Below are 21,310 nucleotides of genomic sequence, written 5' to 3' on the forward strand. Positions count from 1 at the left end.
GAAAAGAAGTATTCATTAGGGAGCTCGCTCACTTCCACAGCCTCCAGGCACATCTTCCCACCTTTATCTCTAATCGGTCCTACCTTCACTCCTGTCATTCTTTTGTTCTTCACATAATTGAAGAATGCCTTGGTTTTCCTTTACCCTACTCGCCAAGGCCTTCTCGTGCCCCCTTATTGCTCTCCTCGGCCTCCTCTTAATCTCCTTTCTTGCTACCCTATATTCCTCAATAGACCCACCTGATCCTTGCTTCCTAAACCTCATGTATGCTGCCTTCTTCCACCTGACTAGATTTTCCACCTCACTTGTCACCCATGGTTCTTTCACCCTACCATTCTTTATCTTCCTCACTGGGACAAATTTATCCCTAATGTCCTGCAAGAAATCTCTAAACACTGACCACATGTCCATAGTACATTTCCCTGCAAAAACATCATCCCAATTCACACCCGCAAGTTCTAGTCTTATAACCTCATAATCTGCCCTTCCCCAATTAAAAATTTTCCTGTCCTCTCTGATTCTATCCTTTTCCATGATAATGCTAAAGGCCAGGGAGCGGTGGTCACTGTCTCCCAGATGCTCACCCACTGAGAGATCTGTGACCTGACCCGGTTTGTTACCTAATACTAGATCTAGTATGGCATTCCCCCTAGTTGGCCTGTCAACATACTGTGACAGGAATCCGTCCTGGACACACTTAACAAACTTTGCCCCATCTAAACCATTGGAACTAATCGGGTGCCAATCAATATTAGGGAAGTTAAAGTCACCCATGATAACAACCCTGTTATTTTTACACCTTTCCAAACTCTGTCTCCCACTCTGCTCCTCGGTATCTCTGCTGTTACCAGGGGGCCTATAGAATACTCCCAATAGAGTAACTGCTCCCTTCCTGTTCCTGACTTCCACCCATACTGACTCAAAAGAGGATCCTGCTACATTACCCACCCCTTCTGTAGCTGTATTAGTATCCCTGACCAGTAATGGCAACCCTCCTCCCTGTTCCCCCCCCCCCCCCCGCAATCCCTTTTAAAGCACTGAAATCCAGGAATATTGAGAATCCATTCCTGCCCTGGTGCCAGCCAAGTCTCCGTAATGGCCACTACATCATAATTCCATCCAAGCTCTCAGTTCATCACCTTTGTTCCTGATGCTTCTTGCATTGGAGTACACACACCTTAGCCATTCTACCTTACTACCTTTTTACACCCTTTATTCTGCTTCCCTTTCCTCAAAGCCTCTTTACGTTAGATCTGGCTTTACTCCATGCACTCCTCTTTACGTTAGATCTGACTTTACTCTTGCAGTTCTCGCATGACCTTTATCCTCCTCCACCTCACTATCTGCTCTAACACTCTGGTTCCCCTCCCCCTGCAAATCTAGTTTAAACCCTCCGGAGCAGCACTATACTTTATATTTTATTTTGCCAAACAATTGATACTAGAACGTACAATCATCACAGCGATATTTGATTCTGCGCTTCGCACTCCCTGGAGTACAAATCGATAGTAAATATCAAAAATTTAAATTATAAACCATAAATAGAAAATAGAAAAGGGAAAGTAAGGTAGTGCAAAAAAACTGAGAGGCAGGTTCGGATATTTGGAACGTATTGCCCAGATCCGGGTCAGGATCTGTTCAGCAGTCTTATCACAGTTGGAAAGAAGCTGTTCCCAAATCTGGCCGTACAAGTCTTCAAGCTCCTGAGTCTTCTCCCCCAAGGGAAGAGGGATGAAAAGTGAGTTGACTGGGTGGGTCGTGTCCTTGATTATCCTGGCAGCACTGTTCCGACAGCATGCGGTGTAAAGTGAGTCCAAGGACGGAAGATTGGTTTGTGTGATGTGCTGGGCTGTGTTCACGATCTTCTGCAGCTTTTTCCGGTCTTGGACAGGACAACTTCCATACCAGGTTGTGATGCACCCTAGAAGAATGCTTTCTACAGTGCATCTATAAAAATTAGTGAGGGTTTTAGGGGACAGGCCAAATTTCTTTAGCTTTCTCAGGAAGTAAAGGTGCTGGAAGGCCTTCTTGGCAATGGACTCTGTTTGGTTGGACCAAGTCAGGTCATTTGTGATATTGACCCCAAGGAACTTAAAGCTTTTGACCTGTTCCACTTGCGCACCACCGATGTAAATGGGGTCGTGCGGTCCGCTACTCCTTCTGAAGTCAACAACCAATTCCTTCGTCTTGCTGACGTTGAAGGATAGGTTATTGTCTTTGCACCATGCCACCAGGTTCTTAATTTCCTCTCTGTACTCAAACTCATCATTACCCGAGATACGGCCTACAATTGTTGTGTCATCAGCAAACTTATATATTGAGTTTGATGGAAACTTGGCTCCATATCATGGGTGTACAGTGAGTACAGCAGGGGGCTGAGTACACAACCTTGTGGGGCACCGGTGCTCAGAGTGATTGTAGAGGAGAGCTTGTCCACTATTTTTACAGCCTGGGTCCTGTCTGTGAGGAAGTTGAAGATCCAGCTGCAGGTCTGAGTGCTAAGGCCCAGGTTCTGGAGCTTAGGAATCAGTTTATTTGGAATGATGGTATTAAAGACAGAGCTGTAGTCAATGAAAAGGAGCCTTACATATGCTCCAGGTGTTCTAAGGAGGAATGTAGGGCCAGAGAGACGGCATCTGACGTTGACCTGTTGCTCTGGTAGGTGAATTGCAAAGCGTCGAGGTTGACCGGTAGGCTGTGGTTGATGTGTGCCATAACTAATCGCTCGAAGCACTTCATAGCAATTGATATCAAAGCCACAGTGAGGTCGTGGAATGGAATGGTAGGCATCCTTGATTGCTGTGTAGCAGTGGTCAAGTATATTCAGGTCTCTAGTGGGGCAGGAGACATGTTGGTATAACTTTGGCAGCACCTTTCTGAGGTTGGCCTGGTTAAAGTCCCCGGCTGTAATGAGCAAAGCCTCCAGGTACCTGGTCTCAAGTTCACTGATGTTGGCATACAGTATGTTCAGAGCACACTCCACGTCTGCCTGGGGGGGAATGTAGACCGCTGTCAGTATGACCGAGGTGAATTCCCGTGGCAGATAGTAGGGACGACACTTCACGGACAGGTGTTCCAGGTCCAGGCTGCAGGAGCTTGTCAGTGCCACTGTGTCCGAGCACCACCCAGTGTTGATCAGTAGGCAGACACCACCTCCCCTAGCCTTGCCCGAAGACGCCGTGCGGTCCATCCGATGGATCAAAAATCCCTCCGGTCGGATGGCACAGTCGGGGGTGGCAGGGGAGAGCCAGGTCTCGGTGAAACAGAATACACAGCAGTTCTGCATCTCCCTGCAGTAGGTGAGTCTCCCTTTAAGATCATCCACCTTGTTCTCTATAGCTTGCACATTAGCTAGTAGGATGGTGGGCATAGGGACCCTGAAGCCCCTCAGCTTCAATCTGACCAGCAGCCCAGCTCTTTTCCCACGCTTCCTTGGTAAATAGTGCATCTTTCCAGGTTTCCATCGATGCAGTGTGTTGTTGTCAGCTCTTTGAGATTGGTGGACGCCTCCCGCGGGGATCGATCGTCGGGTCGCGTTGTCAGGTGCTCCGGGTCGGGCTGAGTGATGGGGGAGGCTCTGCTGCCACTTCCAGCTGCCGCGGGCCCAGGCTGTCGATTGGGTCGGGTCAGGCTCCTGGCTGAAACAAGTCCATGAGCTGAGTCACAGCTGCAGAGGCCTCCGCTCCAGCCGAGCCTCGGGCTCGATTTCCGAGGTCGGCAGCGGAGGCCTCATTTCCGGCAGCTGTGGATGTCCACCAACGGGGCTTTACGGTGGTCGCTTCGGGGAAGCCTCTGGGGCACCTTGAGGTCTCCGACGTCATTTCTGTGTGGTTGCCTGCTCCGGAGAGGTGCTGGTTGGAATGGGCTGCGTCTCCAAGCGCTCCGGCACAGTAGCAGGCCGCGGGTCTTCAGGAATGTGGTGGGCCTCGGACCAGGCCTCGCTTGTCGTGTCCAGGTGCGGTCCGGAGTTGAAGAAGCAATTCTGGCGCGGTGATCTTTCCAGCTGGGTCAGTAGCTTCACCAAGGTGTTGTTGATCTTGCTAGATGTAGCAGATTGGAGGTTTAGAAGGGTTTCTCGGGTATAGGATTGTGTAGAGGGCAATTTGCTCAGGAGAGCACGCGCAGAGTCGCCAGATACCGGCACCATCTTGCAAACCTTCCCGCAAGGGTGTTAGTCCCCGTCCAGTTCAGGTGCAACCCGTCCCATCAGAACAGGTCCCACCTTCCCTGGAACAAGGCCCAATTGTCCAGGAACATGAAGCCCTCCCTCCTGCACCAACTCCTTAGCCATGTATTTAGCTGCATTATCTTCCTATTTCTAGCTCACTAGCACGTGGCACGGGTAGCAATCCTGAGATTGCAACCCTGGAGGTCCTGTCCTTCAACTTTGCACCTAACTCCCTAAACTCTCTTTGCAGGACCTCCTCCTTCTTCCTATCCACATGGACCATGATATCTGGCTGCTCACCCTCCCTCTTAAGAATACTGAGAACTTGATCCGAGATATTGCGGACCCTGGCACCAGGGAGGCAACAGACCATCTCATAATCTCATGATCTATTAAGGTTATTCCTCCCACATCCTAGACTGCACAAACTCACCTTGTGAATCAGTTCCTGGCAACAGTCTTGTAAATCTCTTTTTCGTTCTTCCTGTAACCAAAACTGTACCCAGCCGCTTCTACCTGTGATGCCAGATTCAGGGAACTAACCACTTACATCCCTAGGTCTTTCTGATCTACAACACACAAAGAATTCCAAGGACTCCGAAACCTACAAGAGAATAAATGTTTCCTGTATGAAATGGGTTCTCCGTATTTTGAGTTTACAACTTCCATATGATAAGACACTGCATGTAGAGGTAACACATCGGAAGCCAAAACTATACACAATCCTCTAAGGTGTGGCCTCACATGTAGTTCTTTCCCGACATTTTCTACAAATACGTGCTTTCCTTTGAAAGCTGGTTTTCAGTGTCTAAGCATCACAAGTCCCTTGTGCTGCAGCTTCTCCTGTTTAAGCCTGTTTTATCATTCTTCCTTCCAAAGTTAACCATTTCATATTTTCCTACATTATATCCACTTTCTCACTCACTCAACCAATATTGGTTTATTATTGTCATATGTACAGAGAGACAATGCAAAGCTCACATTTAGTGATACATAACAGGAATAATGTGACTGCATAAGAGAGGTTCTTCACCAGGTTCCTCTATTTCAGTTATTGAGGAAGGACTGAATAGGTTGGCACAGGTAAGGAAGATAGTAGGAAACTTTCCAACAGCAGGCAGGCAGATAGGCAGCATGGCTCTTTTAGGGAAAAAAAAGAAATGAAATCCTTCGAAGGAGGGTGCCATAGGATAGAAAGATGTGGAATCATTGTAAGTAGAGTCAAGGAACTGCAAGTGTAAAAAGACCCTTATGGGGGTTACATACAGGCCTCCGAACAGTAGCCAGGATGTGGGCTACAAATTCCAATGGGAGATAGAAAATGCATGTCAGAAGAGCAATGTTATGATAGTCAGCAGGGATTTCAGTATGCAGGTAGATTGGGAAAATCAGTTTGGTGCTGATTTGCCATCCCAAGAGAGAGAGAACGTGTAGAATGCCTACAAGATGGCTTTTTAAGAGCAAGCTTGTGCCTGAGCCCACCAAGAGATCAGCTATTCTGGATTGGGTGTTCGGTAATGAACTGGATTTGTTGAGTAACAGAATAGGAACCAGGTGCTGTTAAATGGGATTGGTATAAATAGGTGTTCAATGGTGTGGGACTATTCCAGAGGACCTGTCCTGGACCCAGCACACAACTGCAATTGTGAAGAAAGCACAGCAGCACCTCTACTTCCCTAAGAGTCTGCAGAGATTCGACATGTTATCTAAAACTTTGGCAAACCTCTATGGGTGTGTAGTGGAGAGTGTATTAATTGCCTACATCCCAGCCTTTGAACAGAAACATCAATGTCTTTGAATGGAAAATCCAATAAAAGGTAGTGGATTTGGCCCAGTACATCATGTGTAAACCCCTGCCAACCACTAAGCACATCTACATGAAACGCTATTGTAGGAAAGCAGCATCCATCGTCATCTAGGTCATGCTCTCTTCTCGCTGTTGCTATCAGGACTCCCAAAGCCTAGTTCAAGAATAGTTACTACCCCTCAACCATCAGGCTCTTGAATAACTGCACTCACCTGTCCCATCACTGAGATGTTCCCACAACCAATGATTTCACTTTAAAGACGCGTTATCTCATTACCACGTGTTCTATTAATTTATTGCTATTTATTTACTATATATTTGTGTTGGGGGGTATGGGGTGTCTAGGGAGGGGTAGCACCTCCAGTGGGGGGGCCTGCCATACCCTTTACAGGGCAGCTTGTCCACCTTCGGTCCCCACCTGGCGCTCAGCTCTCACCTGTGGCTCCAAGTAGCTGTAACACGCGCAGCAGCCACACCCCGGTAAACCATCTCGGCAGACGGGCCAAACCAGGTGAGGGTAGCCAACTGGTCTTCAACCCTCGGTGAGGTAGGGGATCTGCCTATCCCAGCGTGTGAAGTCTGGCCCTGGCAGATTGGGCGGAGGAGACCGATTAATGGTCCGGCGGTCAAGAAGGCAGGCCCAGCAGGCGTTGTGGAGCACCAAGAGCACGACAAGACACTTAGACGTCCTGGTCATCCACTGCAGCAGGAGAGGTCTCCAGCGGTAACGGTTGTCCGTGCCACTGATTCAAGGTCTCTTCTGCCGAGTGAGTGGGATTGACCCTGTGCAACGGCTGTTCCACTTAAAACTCCGTCACAGACAGGTTTCATGTCTTCTTCGAATCTGAAGGACTTTCTGTGTTTGCACAGTTTGATGTCTTGTGCGTTCTGGTTGATCCTTCATTGATCGTGCTATCCTATAGATCTGCTGAGTATGGCCACAGGAAAATGAATCTCAGGGCTGCATATGGTGACATACTTGGCCTTTGATAATAAAATTTACTTTGAACTTTGAGCTGCAGGACTTATTTCTGTGCAGTATGACTCTTAGTATCGCTCATTAATCAACCTGCATCATAGCTCACGTTCCTCCAAGCTTTATGTCATCTGCGAATCTAGCTACAGGACTTCTGTTTCTCCTTCTTAAATCGTGAATGCACATTGAACACGATGTAGCACCGATATCTCTGCACGTCCCCTTGTCGCAGTTTGACCAACCTGAATATGCTCCATTAAGCCTATTGGCTCCAGTTAGTTAGCCAATCTCCTATTCACATGAGTATACCATCTCCAAATCCACAAACTAACCTTTGTATAGCACCTTGTTGAATACCTTCAGAAACCCCACATATGCTACATCTGCTGGTTTCCCTCTATCCACACTGGCTGACACTTCCTCAAGTAACTATTAACCTCAGACATAATTCAATTTTGGTCACCCCATTATAGAAATGATGCAGAGGCTTTGAAAAGGGCGTCGAGGATGCTGCCTGGATCAGAGGGCAGGACAGATTGGACAAATTTGGGTTGTTTTCCTGTGAGCAGAGGAGGCTGAAGGGAGAGCTGACTGAAGTTTATAAGATTATAAAAGACATAGAGAGAATAGATAGGTGGTATCTTTCTCCCATAGAATAGATAGGTCCCAGGGTCAAAATGTACCAGGTGGTTGCCTGGAAAGTGCTGCCAGGAATGGGTCTAGAGGCATGTAAGAGCTTCTTAAACAGGCACATGAATGTTCAAGAAATAGACTCATATGGACATTGTTAAGCAGAAGGAATTAATTTGGATAGATGTTTAATTACTAGACCAATTAGTCTGGCACAACATATTGGGTCAAGGATTGCTTATTGTCATTTTCAGTACATAAGTGTAAAGGTGAAAAATTGTTACTCTGAATCGATGCAGCGCACAATAAATTGCAATAAGATAAATAACACATTAATTAAAAACACAATAAATATAAATACATAAGATAGCTTATATACATAGATTGATTGTATATCCATAAAGTGACCCTAAGCACAAGAGTATCTGTACATAAGGTGACTGACAGGAAATGATAAGGTAGTAGTGGTGGTGAGGGGTGTAGAGGGGCTAGTGGGTGAAGGTGTTGATCAGCCTTACTGGTTGGGGAAAGTAACTGTTTTTGACTCTGGTAGTCCTGGTATTGGATGCTTTATAGCTTCCTCTCTCATGGGAGTGGGACGAACAATCCAAGAGCAGGACGGGTGCTACTTCATGTTACTGGCCCTTTTCCACCATCTTTCTGTATGTGTGTCCTTGACAGCGGGTAGGCTAATGCCGGAGATGCGTTGGGCAGTGTTGACTAAGGGCCTGTTCCTGCGCTGTCCTGCTATATGTTCTATGAACTCTCCCCTCATGAAGCTGTAGTGACCCTACTTAATTGCAGGTCGTGCCTTACGAGCCTGATTAAATGATGTGACTAAGCACATTGATGAAGGTAGAGCAGTAGATGTACTGTATACGGATTTCAGCAAGGCATTTGACAAAGTACCCTATGCAAGGCTTATTGAGAAAGTAAGGAGGCATGGGATCCAAGGGGACCTTGCTTTGTGGATCCAGAACTGGCTTGCCCACAGAAGGCAAAGAGTGGTTGCACACAGGTCACATTCTGCATGGAGGTGGGTGACCAGTGGTGTGCCTCAGGGATCTGATCGGAGACCCCTACTCTTGGTGATTTTTATAAATGACCTGGATGAGGAAGTGGAGGGATGGGTTAGTAAGTTTGCTGATGACACAAAGGTTGGGGGTGTTGTGGATAGTGTGGAGGGCTGTCAGAGGTTACAGCGGGACATCGATAGAATGCAAAACTGGGCTGAGAAGTGGCAGATGGAGTTCAACCAGATAAGTGTCAGGTGGTTCATTTTGGTAGGTCAAGTATAATGGCAGAATATAGTATTAATGGTAATACTCTTGGCAGTGTGGAGGATCAGAGGGATCTTGGGGTCCGAGTCCATAGGACACTCAAAGCTCAGGTTGACTCTGTGGTTAAGAAGGCGTACGGTGTATCGGCCTTCATCAAGCATGGGATTGAATTTCGGAGCCGAGAGGTAATCATACAGTCCTTTAATTATGCACAGTTCCATGCCTTGTTCACTTGGTTAACTTATCCCCACATCCGCCAAAAATCCACCAATTCTGCCTTGAATAAGAATCCAGGATTCAGTAGAGAGAATCTCAAATATTTATACTTCTGAACAGAGACTGCTTGTCATGGTGTTAAATAATCTCTTCCTCTGAAACCATGTCTCCCAGTCCTAGACTGCCCAGCAAGAAAAAAGGACTGCACATCTGAACACGATCACCCCTCATTCTACTAACCTACTGTGCACAAAGGTCAAGTTTATGCATTCTTACAGGAGCATCCCCAGATTCCAAGAATCAACCTTGTGAATCTATGCTACTGCAATTTCAAGGCCAGTTTATTTTCTTTCATATGTGGGGACCAAACGTGCTCGAAAAGTCACCTCACCAGGGAACGATCTTAACAACTCTCTCCTAATGAAAGCCACCATTACCTTTGATATATAATTATGAGCATACAAGTAGAGCTAATTTTTTGTGTTTCAGCAATTAACACATCAAATTTGCTATACACCTACAATGATTTTTTTGCCATTGAGGAGTTTTCCTTTCCCAAGGTATGTGCCCTTGTTCTCTCCACATTGTAATCTACCTATTACCATCGTCCACTTACTTCCCCTGTCTACATACAGTACAGAAGCATGTCCTTCAGCCCACCCCTTTGATGACAATCATCACACACATCTATACGCATCACTTGTCAGCACTTGGTCCGTAGCCCACTGTCTCTTTGCAATTCAAGTGCTCATTCACATTATTCTTAAACCTTGTCACAATTGTTTTCTTTACCACTGAATCAGCATGTTACAGACTGTAACCATCCTCTGGGTGAATAGGTTATTATGGAGATCCCGCTAATTCTCTTATTGCTCATCTAAAACCTATTCTCTCAAATTTTCAACATCCCTTTCAGGATGAAGGAAGAAGGGTTTCGGCCCAAAATATCAACTGTTCACTCTTTTCCATAGATACTGCCTGACCTCCAGCATTTTGAGTGTGTACTAAACTTGACTCCATTGAACAGATTGAATGTAACAAAGTCAAATTAAGTCAAATCAAGTTTAATCATTATTTAAACCATATATAGATACAGTTGAACAAGACAGTGTTTCTCTGGGGCTGAGGTGCAAAATATTCAAATTAGCAAGCAAACATTCAAAAATAGAAAGTAATATTCAAAATATTAAGCAAAGAAGAATATTCATATAGTCCACGACCCTGAGTGACAATGTCCAGCAATCTACAGTACAGCTCCCTGGCAATCCAGCCTGCTCAGACATGGGAGGGCAACACCAAAGGGTGAGGCTAGGCTGCAGCTGAGCTCAGACGCCATGCTGCAGTGCTTCCGCTACACAGCTCCTATGTCAACGATCCCTCCACCAGACAAGAGTAACAGGCCCACGGCAAGTTACATTATCACTGTCCAACCAAAATGTCCAAGGCAGTCTCCTATGGTTATACTGCACCAACTTCAGTGCTTCTGAGTAGGGGCAGCAACATGGTCTATAGCCAGGTAAGCTCCTCTGTACCCAAATTGGCTCCTCTGATACCCCGGGGCGCTCCGACATTTATTTCAACTACCAAAGTGCATGATCATGCATTTTTCAACATTATATTTCATTTGTCACTCTCTTGTCCATTCTCCTAATCTGTTCAAGTCCTTCTGCAGCCTACCTGCCCACCTCAGCACTACCTGCCCCTCCACCAATCTTTGTATCAACTGCGAAATTGGCAACAAAGCATCTATTCCATTATCTAAATCATTGATATAAAGCATAAAAAGAAGTGGTCCCAACACTGACCCCTGCGGAGCACCACTACTCACTGGCTGCCAACCAGAAAAGGATCATTTTATTCCCACTCACTGCCTCCTCCTGGTCAGCCAATGATCTAACCATGTCAGTAACTTTCCTGTAATACCAGGGGCTCTTGTCTTGGTAAGCAGCCTCATGTGTGGCACCTTGTCAAAGGCCTGGAGGGAAATGGACAGTTGCTATTCTAGGTCAAGTACCTTTATCTGAAATATAGAGGGAAGATAGCCAGGATTTGCACACCATGTGGACTGCTCCTCATTAGGCTATTGTTTTCCAAATGTTCATCAATCCTGTCCCCAAGAATCCTCTCCACTAGCTTCCCTACCACTGATGTGATATTCACTAGTCTCCAGGATTATCCCTTTTTCCCTTTAGAACAATGGAACTATATTAGCTACTTCCAGTCCTTTAGGACCTCACCTGTGACTCAGAAGATGAAGATCTTGGCCAAGGCCCGAGCAATTTCATCTCCTGCCACTCTCAATAACCCATCACTTAATCCACCTTAATGTTTTTCAAGAGATCTAATACTGCCTCTTTCCCAATCTCAAACACATTGATAAGCAAGCAAGTATGAAGGGTCAAAACACCTACTCCTGTTCTTATTGCTTATGCTTCTATATTAACATTGTACTCAACAATTTCAGATAACTCGTCTTTCCAGTTTGTGTCAGAACTGGTTAATTCTGATGCAGGCTATCAATATGTAATGTTAATTCAGTCTTTCACTGAAGTGATACAGCCTCAACTGCTCAAAATTTCCAGGATTCCAATTTATTTCAGATTTCCAGCAACTTTGATATTTTATAGTCATACAGAACAGAACCAGGCTTTTTGACCCATGTTAACCATCAAGCACATATCTGTGTGCCACGGCAGTGTAGTGCGAAGTATGCCAAGCTGTAGTCAATGAAGAGCATCCTGATGTATGCATCTTGGCTGTCAAATATTCCAGGATCAAGTGAAGACCCAATGAAATCTGCTGTTGACCTGTTGCTCCAATAAGCAAATTGGAGTGGGTCCAAATCACTTCTCAGGCAGGAGCTGTCATGGGTCATCACCAATCTCTCAAAGTACTTCACCATAGTGCATGCATGCATTATGCACACCACCCTATCTATCTATGCTGCAGTCCTTTGGACTCAAAGACATAAGGTCTCTTCATTCCTCTATTCACAGAACATGTATGACTTTTATTAAACCTTCCAAACTGCAGCACTCCACACTGATCAGGATTAATTCCACCTGTCTTTGCTCTGCCCAACTTAACTGATGACCAATATCATTCTGAATTCGGACTATCAATGCCACCACCAAATTTCTTGTCACCTGCAAACTTACTAACCATACCTCTTACAATAAACAACACGCATCCCAGCACCCAACCCTGTAGTACACTGCTGGTTACAAGGAACGACATCACAATATGTAGTTCCAGCAATGCCTTTCTTCTCTCCGCATTCGTTTCATTCTACTAATACCTCCTCCATGATTGCAATTCCTGACCTTTCACCATTTTCTCTCAGCTGTTTCTGTCACCTTGTCTTACTCACAATTCTTTGATCTTCACCTGTCAAATATTCTACTTCTTTTCTCCATCCTACCCTCTTTCCTGGCACTTAGAACATATTTGATTCATAACTTACTAATCCTAATGAACAGTCTATTCTTTCTAGGGCATGAGGCTGAGAGACAGTAGGGACATAAGAGGGAGGAGACTTAAAGGGCATCTGAGGGATAGTTTTTTCTCACAAAAATAGTTGGCATCTGCAATGAACTGCTAGAGGTGGTGGAGGCAGAAACAGAAACAATATTTAAGGGACATTTGGACAGATACTTAAATGAGCAGCTCACAGAGGGACATGGCATTAATGCAGGCAAGCAGAACTTGTTTAGACGCAGTGGGCCAAAATGCCTATTTCTATACTTTTTAACTCCATGACTGAGTTGAAGTTTAATTCTGCTTCTTTCCCACAAAATCTATCTACCGTTTAGTGTTTTATTTCAAAAATATTTTCAATCCAGTTTCATGGATATGCAGACTTACTTTAAGCAATTATAGCTGTAAAAACTGCTTAAATAGATCAGTTTCCTTCTGAACTATACAGGATACATGAAGTAAACATGTGACAGGTATGAGCAAGGTTTCATTAAGAAACTCAACATCTACAGAAAGGAATATAGAGTCCTGATGAAGGGTCTTGGCGTGAAACATCTACTCATTATTCCTTTCCATAGATACTACCTGACTTGTTGAGTCTCTCCCAACATTTTGTGTGAAACAAGACTCAGCATTACTTTTCAATTTGTTAAATATTTGTAGGGTGCACGATAAAGTAGTGTGTTAGGACTAATAGGACAGCTCTTCTAAAGAGCTTGTACAACAAGTTGAGTGTTTTGAGTTGTATGATTTGATGATGCAATAGGCAAGGAATAGTTTACTGATATTTTTAAACCAATATTAACGCATTTTTTGTTAGGATGAAATGCTGTTCCTTTGCGTGATGTAACCATGTACTTTATACCTTCCCAAAGGATTTAATTAGAAAAACCTGCAAGTTTTTAGCACTTGAAGAGAATGAAAATGTGTATTTCAGTAATATGTGGAATTGAATATTACCTTAATATCTGGAATCCAGAAGAGACCAACATTAAACATTCCATATGCGATATGACCAGTCAGATTTAGTGCCAGAAAATCAAAATTCAGTCCAACCACACTGAAAGAGAGAAGAAAGGCATCATGCAGTAGCACCTCAATGATTATAAACCCATCTGCTTACATTGAATTTGCAAATCCGCCACACAATTCATTTTGTAGGCACACTTCCAAATCTGAGTTACACAGCACAACTACAGGCTCTTCAGCTCACCATGTCCAAGTACTTATCACACTAATCCCTTCACAGTCTGCAGCCTCGTACACTTGGTTCACAGTGTACAACAATCATACAGCACGGACACAGGCCCTCCAGCCAGACTCATCCATGCCAACCAAGAGGCCTATCCAAGCTAGTCTTATTTGCCAACATTTGGCCATAACCTGCTAAACATTTCCTCTTCATGCACCTGTCCAACCTTCTCTGAAAAGTTGTTATAGTACTAGCCTCAACCACTTCCTCTGGTGGCTCATTCTCTTCATAGTACCTTTAATGTTAAAAAAAAGATGCCCCTGAAAATTTTATTAAATCTTTCATCTCTCACCTATGCTGTCCTGTACTTGATTCCCCAATTGGAAGTGTCAGTATTACAGCTGAACAAAGGGAACTATGAGGGAGGAGCTGGCCAAAGTTCAATGGAACAATACCCTAGCAGGGATGACAGTGGAACAACAATGGCAGGTATTTCTGGGAATAATGCAGAAGATGCAGGATCAGTTCATTCCAAAGAGGAAGAAAGATCCTAAGGGGAGTAAGGGGAGGCCGTGGCTGACAAGGGAAGCAAAGGACAGTATAAAGATAAAAGAGAAGAAGTATAACATAGCAAAGATGAGTGGGAAGCCAGAGGATTGGAAAACATTTAAAGAGCAATAGAAGATAACTAAAAAAAAATACGTGGAGAGAAAATGAGGTACAAAGGTAAACTAGCCAAGAATATAAAGGAGGATAGTAAAAGCTTCTTTAGCTATGTGAAAAGGGAAAAAATAGTTAAGACCAAAATTGGGCCCTTGAAGACAGAAAAGGGTGAATTTATTATGGGGAACAAGGAAATGGTAGACGAGTTGAAAAGGTACTTTAGATCTGTCTTCACTGGGGAAGACACAAACAATCTCCCAGATATAATAGTGGCCAAAGGACCTAGGGTAATGGATGAACTGAAAGAAATTTATATTAGGCAGGAAATGGTGTTGAATAGACTGTTGGGTCTGAAGGCTGATAAGTCCCCGGGACCTGATGGCCTGCATCCCAAGGTACTTAAGGAGGTGGCTTTAGAAATCGGGGATGCATTGGTAATAATTTTCCAATGTTCTATAGATTCAGGATCAGTTCCTGTGGATTGGAGGGTGGCTAATGTTGTCCCACTTTTCAAGAAAGGAGGGAGAGAGAAAACAGGGAATTATAGACCGGTTAGCCTGACGTCAGTGGTGCGGGAGATGCTGGAGTCAATTATAAAAGATGAAATTACAACACATTTGGATGGCAGTAACAAGATAGGTCCGAGTCAGCATGGATTACGAAGGGGAAATCGTGCTTGACTAATCTTCTGGAATTTTTTAAGGATGTAACTATGGAAATGGACAAGGGAGAGCCAGTGGATGTAGTGTACCTGGACTTTCAGAAAGCCTTTGATAAAGTCCCACATAGGAAATTAGTGGGCAAAATAGGACACATGATATTGGGGGCAGAGTACTGACGTGGATTGAAAATTGGCTGGCTGACAGGAAACAAAGAGTAGCGATTAACGGGTCCCTTTCGGAATGGCAGGCGGTGACCAGTGGGGTACCGCAGGGTTCAGTGCTGGGACCGCAGCTGTTTACAATATACATTAATGATTCAGATGAAGGGATTAAAAGTAACATTAGCAAATTTGCAGATGACACAATGTGAAATGTGAGGAGGATGTTATGAGAATGCAGGGTGACTTGGGCAGGCTGGGTGATTGGGCAAATGAATGGCAGATACAGTTTAATGTGGATAAATGTGAGGTTATCCACTTTGGTGGTAAGAACGGGAAGGCAGATTATTATCTAAATGGAGTCAAGTTAGGAAAAGGGGAAGTACAACGAGATCTAGGTGTTCTTGTACATCAGTCACTGAAAGCAAGCATGCAGGTACAGCAGGCAGTGAAGAAAGTTAATGGCATGCTGGCCTTCATAACAAGGGGAATTGAGCATAGGAGCAAAGAGGTCCTTCTGCAGCTGTACAGGGCCCTGGTGAGACCACACCTGGAGTATTGTGTGCAGTTTTGGTCTCCAAATTTGAGGAAGGACATTCTTGCTATTGAGGGAGTGCAGCGTAGGTTCACAAGGTTAATTCCCGGGATGGCGGGACTGTCATATGTTGAAAAAATGAAGCGACTGGGCTTGTATACTCTGGAATTTAGAAGGATGAGAGGGGATCTGATTGACACATGTAAGATTATTAAGGGATTGGACACGCTGGAGGCAGGAAGCATGTTCCCGCTGATGGGTGAGTCCAGAACCAGAGGCCACAGTTTAAGAATAAGGGGTAGGCCATTTAGAACAGAGTTGAGGAAAAACTTTTTCACCCAGAGGGTGGTGGATATATGGAATGCTCTGCCCCAGAAGGCTGTGGAGGCCAAGTCTCTGGATGTTTTCAAGAAAGAGATGGATAGAGCTCTTAAAGATAGCGGAATCAAAGGTTATGGGAGAAGGCAGGAACTGGATACTGATTGTGGATGATCAGCCATGATCACAGTGAATGGCGGTGCTGGCTCGAAAGGCCAAATGGCCTACTCCTGCCCCTACTGTCTGTTGTCTAACCCTGGGAAAAATGTTGCGCACCTTCAGACTGTCTATGGCCCTCAAGATTTTGTATACTGCTCAGATCACCTATCAGAACCTTAACACTCCAAGGAATGAAGTTCTAGCCTGTCCAACATCTTCTTTCAACTCAGTTCCTCAGGTCCTAATGACACCCTTGTAAATCTTTTCTGCACTCTTTGCAGTTTAATAACATCTTTCCTATAAAACTGAACACAGTTCTTCAAGTGCAGCTTCATCAGCACTGGAAGGAATCCTGAGATGACTACCTTTGAGATCCTGTAGTTCAGCCTCTTCACTAACTCCCTATACTCAATGCACAGGACCCCTCTCCCTTTCCACCTATATCACTGGAGCCTATGTGCACCGTGACCTCTGGCTGCTCATTCTTCCTCTTGAGAGTCTTACGCAACCACTCTGAGGGATCCCTGACCCTTGCACCTGGGAGGCGACACACCATCCTGGCATCTCTTGCAGCCACAGAATCTCCTGTCTGTCCCATTAACTATTGAGTCTCCTATTACGATTATTTTATCTGAATTTACCCTTCGCTGCTGAGCCTTAAAGCTGGCCACAATGTCCCCAACCTCTCTGCTGCCTTTGTGCCCTGAAAGGTCATTCCTCTTCCCCACCCCAAGCAGTATCTAAAGGGGTATACTTGTTTTAAGGGGAAGGATCACAAGGGAACCCTGCACTAACTCCTTACTCCTTTTACTTCTCCTGGTGGTCACGTTTCCAAAGCCTGCACGCTGGGTGTGATCACCTCAGTAAAGTCTCATCTGTGAGGTTTTCAGCCTCTCAGATGGTCCTGATCCAGCTCCAGCTCCTTGGCCTTGTCAGTCAGGAGCTGAAGTTGGCTGCACTTCCTGCAGATGTAGACATCAGGGAGACTGTCAGGTTCCCTGAAATCCCATTGCCGAACTATCATCCTGCCTACAGTTGTTATCCCTTTGATTCAAACATCTTAAGCTTAAGTTCTACAATTAACTAAATGATTCCAAATGAATCAGCAACCTTGGCCTCTGCCTGTCCTTACCAAAGGCTGACCATTCTAACACTGGCCCACTCCCACAATGGCCATTCCACTTAAACCTCACTTCTTTTTATTGGACCTTGCTAAGTTAAAAATAACCCAAGTAACCTCTCGCTCAGTACACATCCTGACAAGCGCTGCTCACTTTTTAAATCTGACACATAAAGTACACAAGGAACTGTCCCCAACTCACTCAGCAATCTCCGGCTTAGCAGTAAAGATAACTTTTTATTACGGTTGGGGTCCAAAGAATCGAAGGATGGCACTGTATCCCACATGTCAACAAAACCTTTGTCACTTTTTGAACCTATGAGCCACAAGTACACCACCCCTAGACTCAAGATAGTGCTTAAATATTGTGACAATATCTGCCTCCACCACCTGCTCAGGCAGGTTGTGAGATTCCAATCACTCTCTGAGTGAAAAAAATCTCTTCCTCTGATCTCTAAAACTCAAAGCCTCTCCCTAAACCCATAAATGTTAATCTTTGACACTCTACGATTGGGCAAAAGTTTCCTATTATTGTACTACGCTCTTCTATTCACACTCTCCTCATTGCTAAAACACTATCCCGGGCAGCAACCTGGGTATTCTTTCCAAGTCTTTCCCCGACAATACAAGAAAACCTCCCCCAAGGATCTTCAAACTGTCCCTGTTCAGATGCAACTTGTCCAGCTTCTACAGGGATCATCTTCCCCAGAATCTGTAGCTCTCCCTCCCATCTTCATCTCCCTCCCTACTTTCATTTGACCCATCCACCTATTCCAACACAAACTAGAATGTAACACTGGAATAAAGATTAGAACCTTACATTCAGACTACAGGATGAAAACCCTTCCACTACAGGTTTAAGGCAAAGTTTAGAGGCAATGAAGGAAGAATTTATCATCCACAGGGTAACTGGTATGCAGAATACACTGCCTGAGAGATCTGTGAAAGCAGTCTCTCACAACATTTTAATATCTAAATTCACACTTGTATCATTGGTGCATTGAAGGCATTGGTAAATGGGATTAACACAGATGGTCGATAAGGACATGGTACTATTCTGTTCGGGATATGTATCATGAATATTCCTTATCCAAGAGAAACTCTAGGCAAAGCTCAGTGCTGATACTTTAATTATTAATGATCGACAACTGAGCAGACACCAAGCCATCACAGTTAACTCATCTCTTTTAAAATCAGGCCGAATTAAGAGACTCCTAAGGGATCCTATACAAATAATACAGTGCAAAAGCCTTAGGCACATATACATAGCTAGTGTGCCTGTACTGTATTTGACAACGTGGACTGGAGAGGGAGTTTGTAAATCTGGCAGAAACAAAGAGTGCAAACACGAGGAATTCTGCAAATGCTGGAAATTCAAGCAACACATATCAAAGTTGCTGGTGAACGCAGCAGGCCAGGCAGCATCTCTAGGAAGAGGCACAGTTGATGTTGGACAAAGGGTCTCGGCCTGAAATGTCGAGTATACCTCTTCCTAGAGATGCTGCCTGGCCAGAAACAAAGAATGTTGGGAATGGCGAGGGTGGAGTGCTGCAGGAGGGAAGTGAACAGGTGGGAGAGAAGGAATGCCGGGGTAGGGGTGGCGCCGGTACAGACGTACCCAGGCCTGAGACCCCAGGAAAGGTAATTTGATTCTGAACAATTGGTTTATTGATCATTGCAGAATGTCTCTGTAGCACTCCCCTCTCCCTTTCTCTTTTCCCAACCATGATCCCTTCCTCCCTACCCCCATCCCATTCACAGCCTCAGCAGAGACGCAGACTAGAATTAGGTTTATCATCACTCAAATATGTCATTTTTTTTGTGTGACAGCAGTACAATGCAAAACATAAAATTATTACAGTACTGGGCAAAAGTCTTAGGCATCCTAGCTATACAATGTATATCAGTCTACGACTTTGCACAGTACTGTATATCAAGAGAAAGAGGATGCCTAGAGAGAGGGATGGACAGCTGTTGGATAACCATCAACTTCCAACAGCAGGAACAGAATTTTGCAGAATTCAGCAATTGCTTAAATTCCTTGAAACCTAAAAGAGCTCCGATGTAATGAAAGTTATCAGCATGCAAGGCTTACCTTTTACGCCTCCAATTTTCAATCACTTGAGGGTAGAATGAAATAGACCAAGCCAAGAAGTAAATCCAGCCGATCACTTGACTTAGGAGGTACAGAGCACTGCTCTGCATTACCAGAAAATTAATTCTTGCCAGATTTCTACAAAAGCAGATTTATATTATAAACAGGATATATTCAGCACAAGTAAATAACGCATAACAGAATAAATATTCAGTGGAAACATTGGGGAGGATGATGAAAAGTTTGGTAAGAGGGATGAACTTTTGAGGAGGACCTTCAAGAAATAGATGAGCTTAGGGGGGGAATTCCAAAATCATGTTCCAAACACATTTGCCAACATTGGGGCAAAGTAAAGACCCTTAATAGTCAGCATGGAAACAGGCCCATTGGCCCAATTTGTCCATAAGTCCATAAGATATAGGAGCAGAATTTAGCCATTTGACCCATCAAGCCTCCTCCACCATTTCATCATGGCTGATCCAATTTTGCTCTCAGCCCCAATCGCCTGCTTTCTCCCCGCATCCCTTCATGCCCTGACCAATCAAGAATCTATCAACCTCCGCCTTAAATATACATATAAAGACTCGGCCTGCACAATTGCTTATAGCAAAGAATTCCACAAATTCACCACTCTCTGACTGAAGAAAATCCTTTTCACCTCTGTTCTAAAAGGACGCCTCTCTATTCTGAGGCTATGTCCTCTGGTCTTAGACTCCCCCATCACAGGAAACATCCAATCTATCAAGGCTTTATCACCATTGGGTTAGCCGTCATTCTTCTGAATTCCAGTTAGTATAGGCCCTAAACCATCAAACGCTCTTCATATGACAAGCCATTCAATCCTGGAATCATTTTTTGAACCTCCTTTGAAACCTCTCCTGTTTCAGCACATCCAGTACTGCTTACAATACTCCGTGAGGCCTCACTTGTCCATGTTGACCAAGTTGCCTAACTGAGCTAGTCTCATTTGCTGCATTTGGTCCATATTCCTCAGAACTCTTTATCTGTCCAAATTTTTTAAAATGGTCTAACTGTTGTTACGTACCCCGTAAATGGGTCGCCAAGCCAGCAGAAATGGACCACTAGTTGGAGTCTGGTTTACTAGAAACTAATAAAGTTTTATTAAAGAAATAAGTAACACAGTACTCTAATCGTAAGGATATAAATGCAACAGGTTAGCAATGATAAAACAAACATGTACACAGAACTAGGGTAACAGGAATCAACCAAGCTCTATCGCAGTCTAGGGGTAAAATGATCAGTGTTAAGTGACGCAGAGTTCAGTTCAGCTTAGTGCAGTTCGCAGTAATTGCTGTTGTGCCATTGGGGGGGGGAGAGAGGGAGGGAGGGAGGGAGGGAGAGAGAGATGGATGCAAATTGGATTCAGGCAGACCTTTGATGTTCACAGGTCGTTTCAGGAGGACCCTTTTATGTCTTCTATCCCGCTGTGGTCACCGACTGTGACCCCTCCATTCCAAATACGATCGTTCTTCCGCGGTGAACCCGGCACCCAGGCAAGGGCGGACACACACACCAGGTTCCCACCGATTGTACCTTTACACCTTGTGAGCCTATGGTCAGTTCCCACGAACCAAACCTCCAAACTGCCACCACTTGTGGGGGCACATCGCTCTTTCCAGGGGTCTCGTTATCTCGTGATCTCGTGGTGTGCGTCATGCCTTAGCGAATCTGTTCTTTTTATCCCCCTGCTGGGGTATCGCCTGTCCATCAAACTTCAAACAGTTCAGGTTCAAAGCAACCGGTCTGTCAATATTCTGAATTGTGTTTCTTTTCCGTTATCTCTCTCCTCTCTCATTAACATTTTGAACGTTTCTCCATTTGTTTCCCTTATCT

General features: G+C 44.7%; 1 protein-coding gene across 4 annotated transcripts in view; it reads right to left on the reverse strand.

The window, feature by feature from the left end:
- LOC140188412 (cystinosin-like) overlaps positions 1-21,310 on the reverse strand; it is a 93,028-nt gene that overhangs the window by 15,577 nt on the left and 56,141 nt on the right. For all 4 annotated transcript variants that reach the window (XM_072244659.1, XM_072244660.1, XM_072244662.1 and 1 more), the window contains 2 exons: positions 19,457-19,594; positions 13,515-13,614 (listed from right to left, as the gene is read on the reverse strand). In XM_072244659.1, coding sequence (XP_072100760.1) covers positions 13,515-13,614; positions 19,457-19,594 — 238 coding nt within the window. The remainder of the gene's footprint in view (positions 1-13,514; positions 13,615-19,456; positions 19,595-21,310) is intronic.

Source organism: Mobula birostris, chromosome 26 (assembly GCF_030028105.1).
Source record: "Mobula birostris isolate sMobBir1 chromosome 26, sMobBir1.hap1, whole genome shotgun sequence".
Taxonomy (NCBI): Eukaryota; Metazoa; Chordata; class Chondrichthyes; order Myliobatiformes; family Myliobatidae; genus Mobula; species Mobula birostris.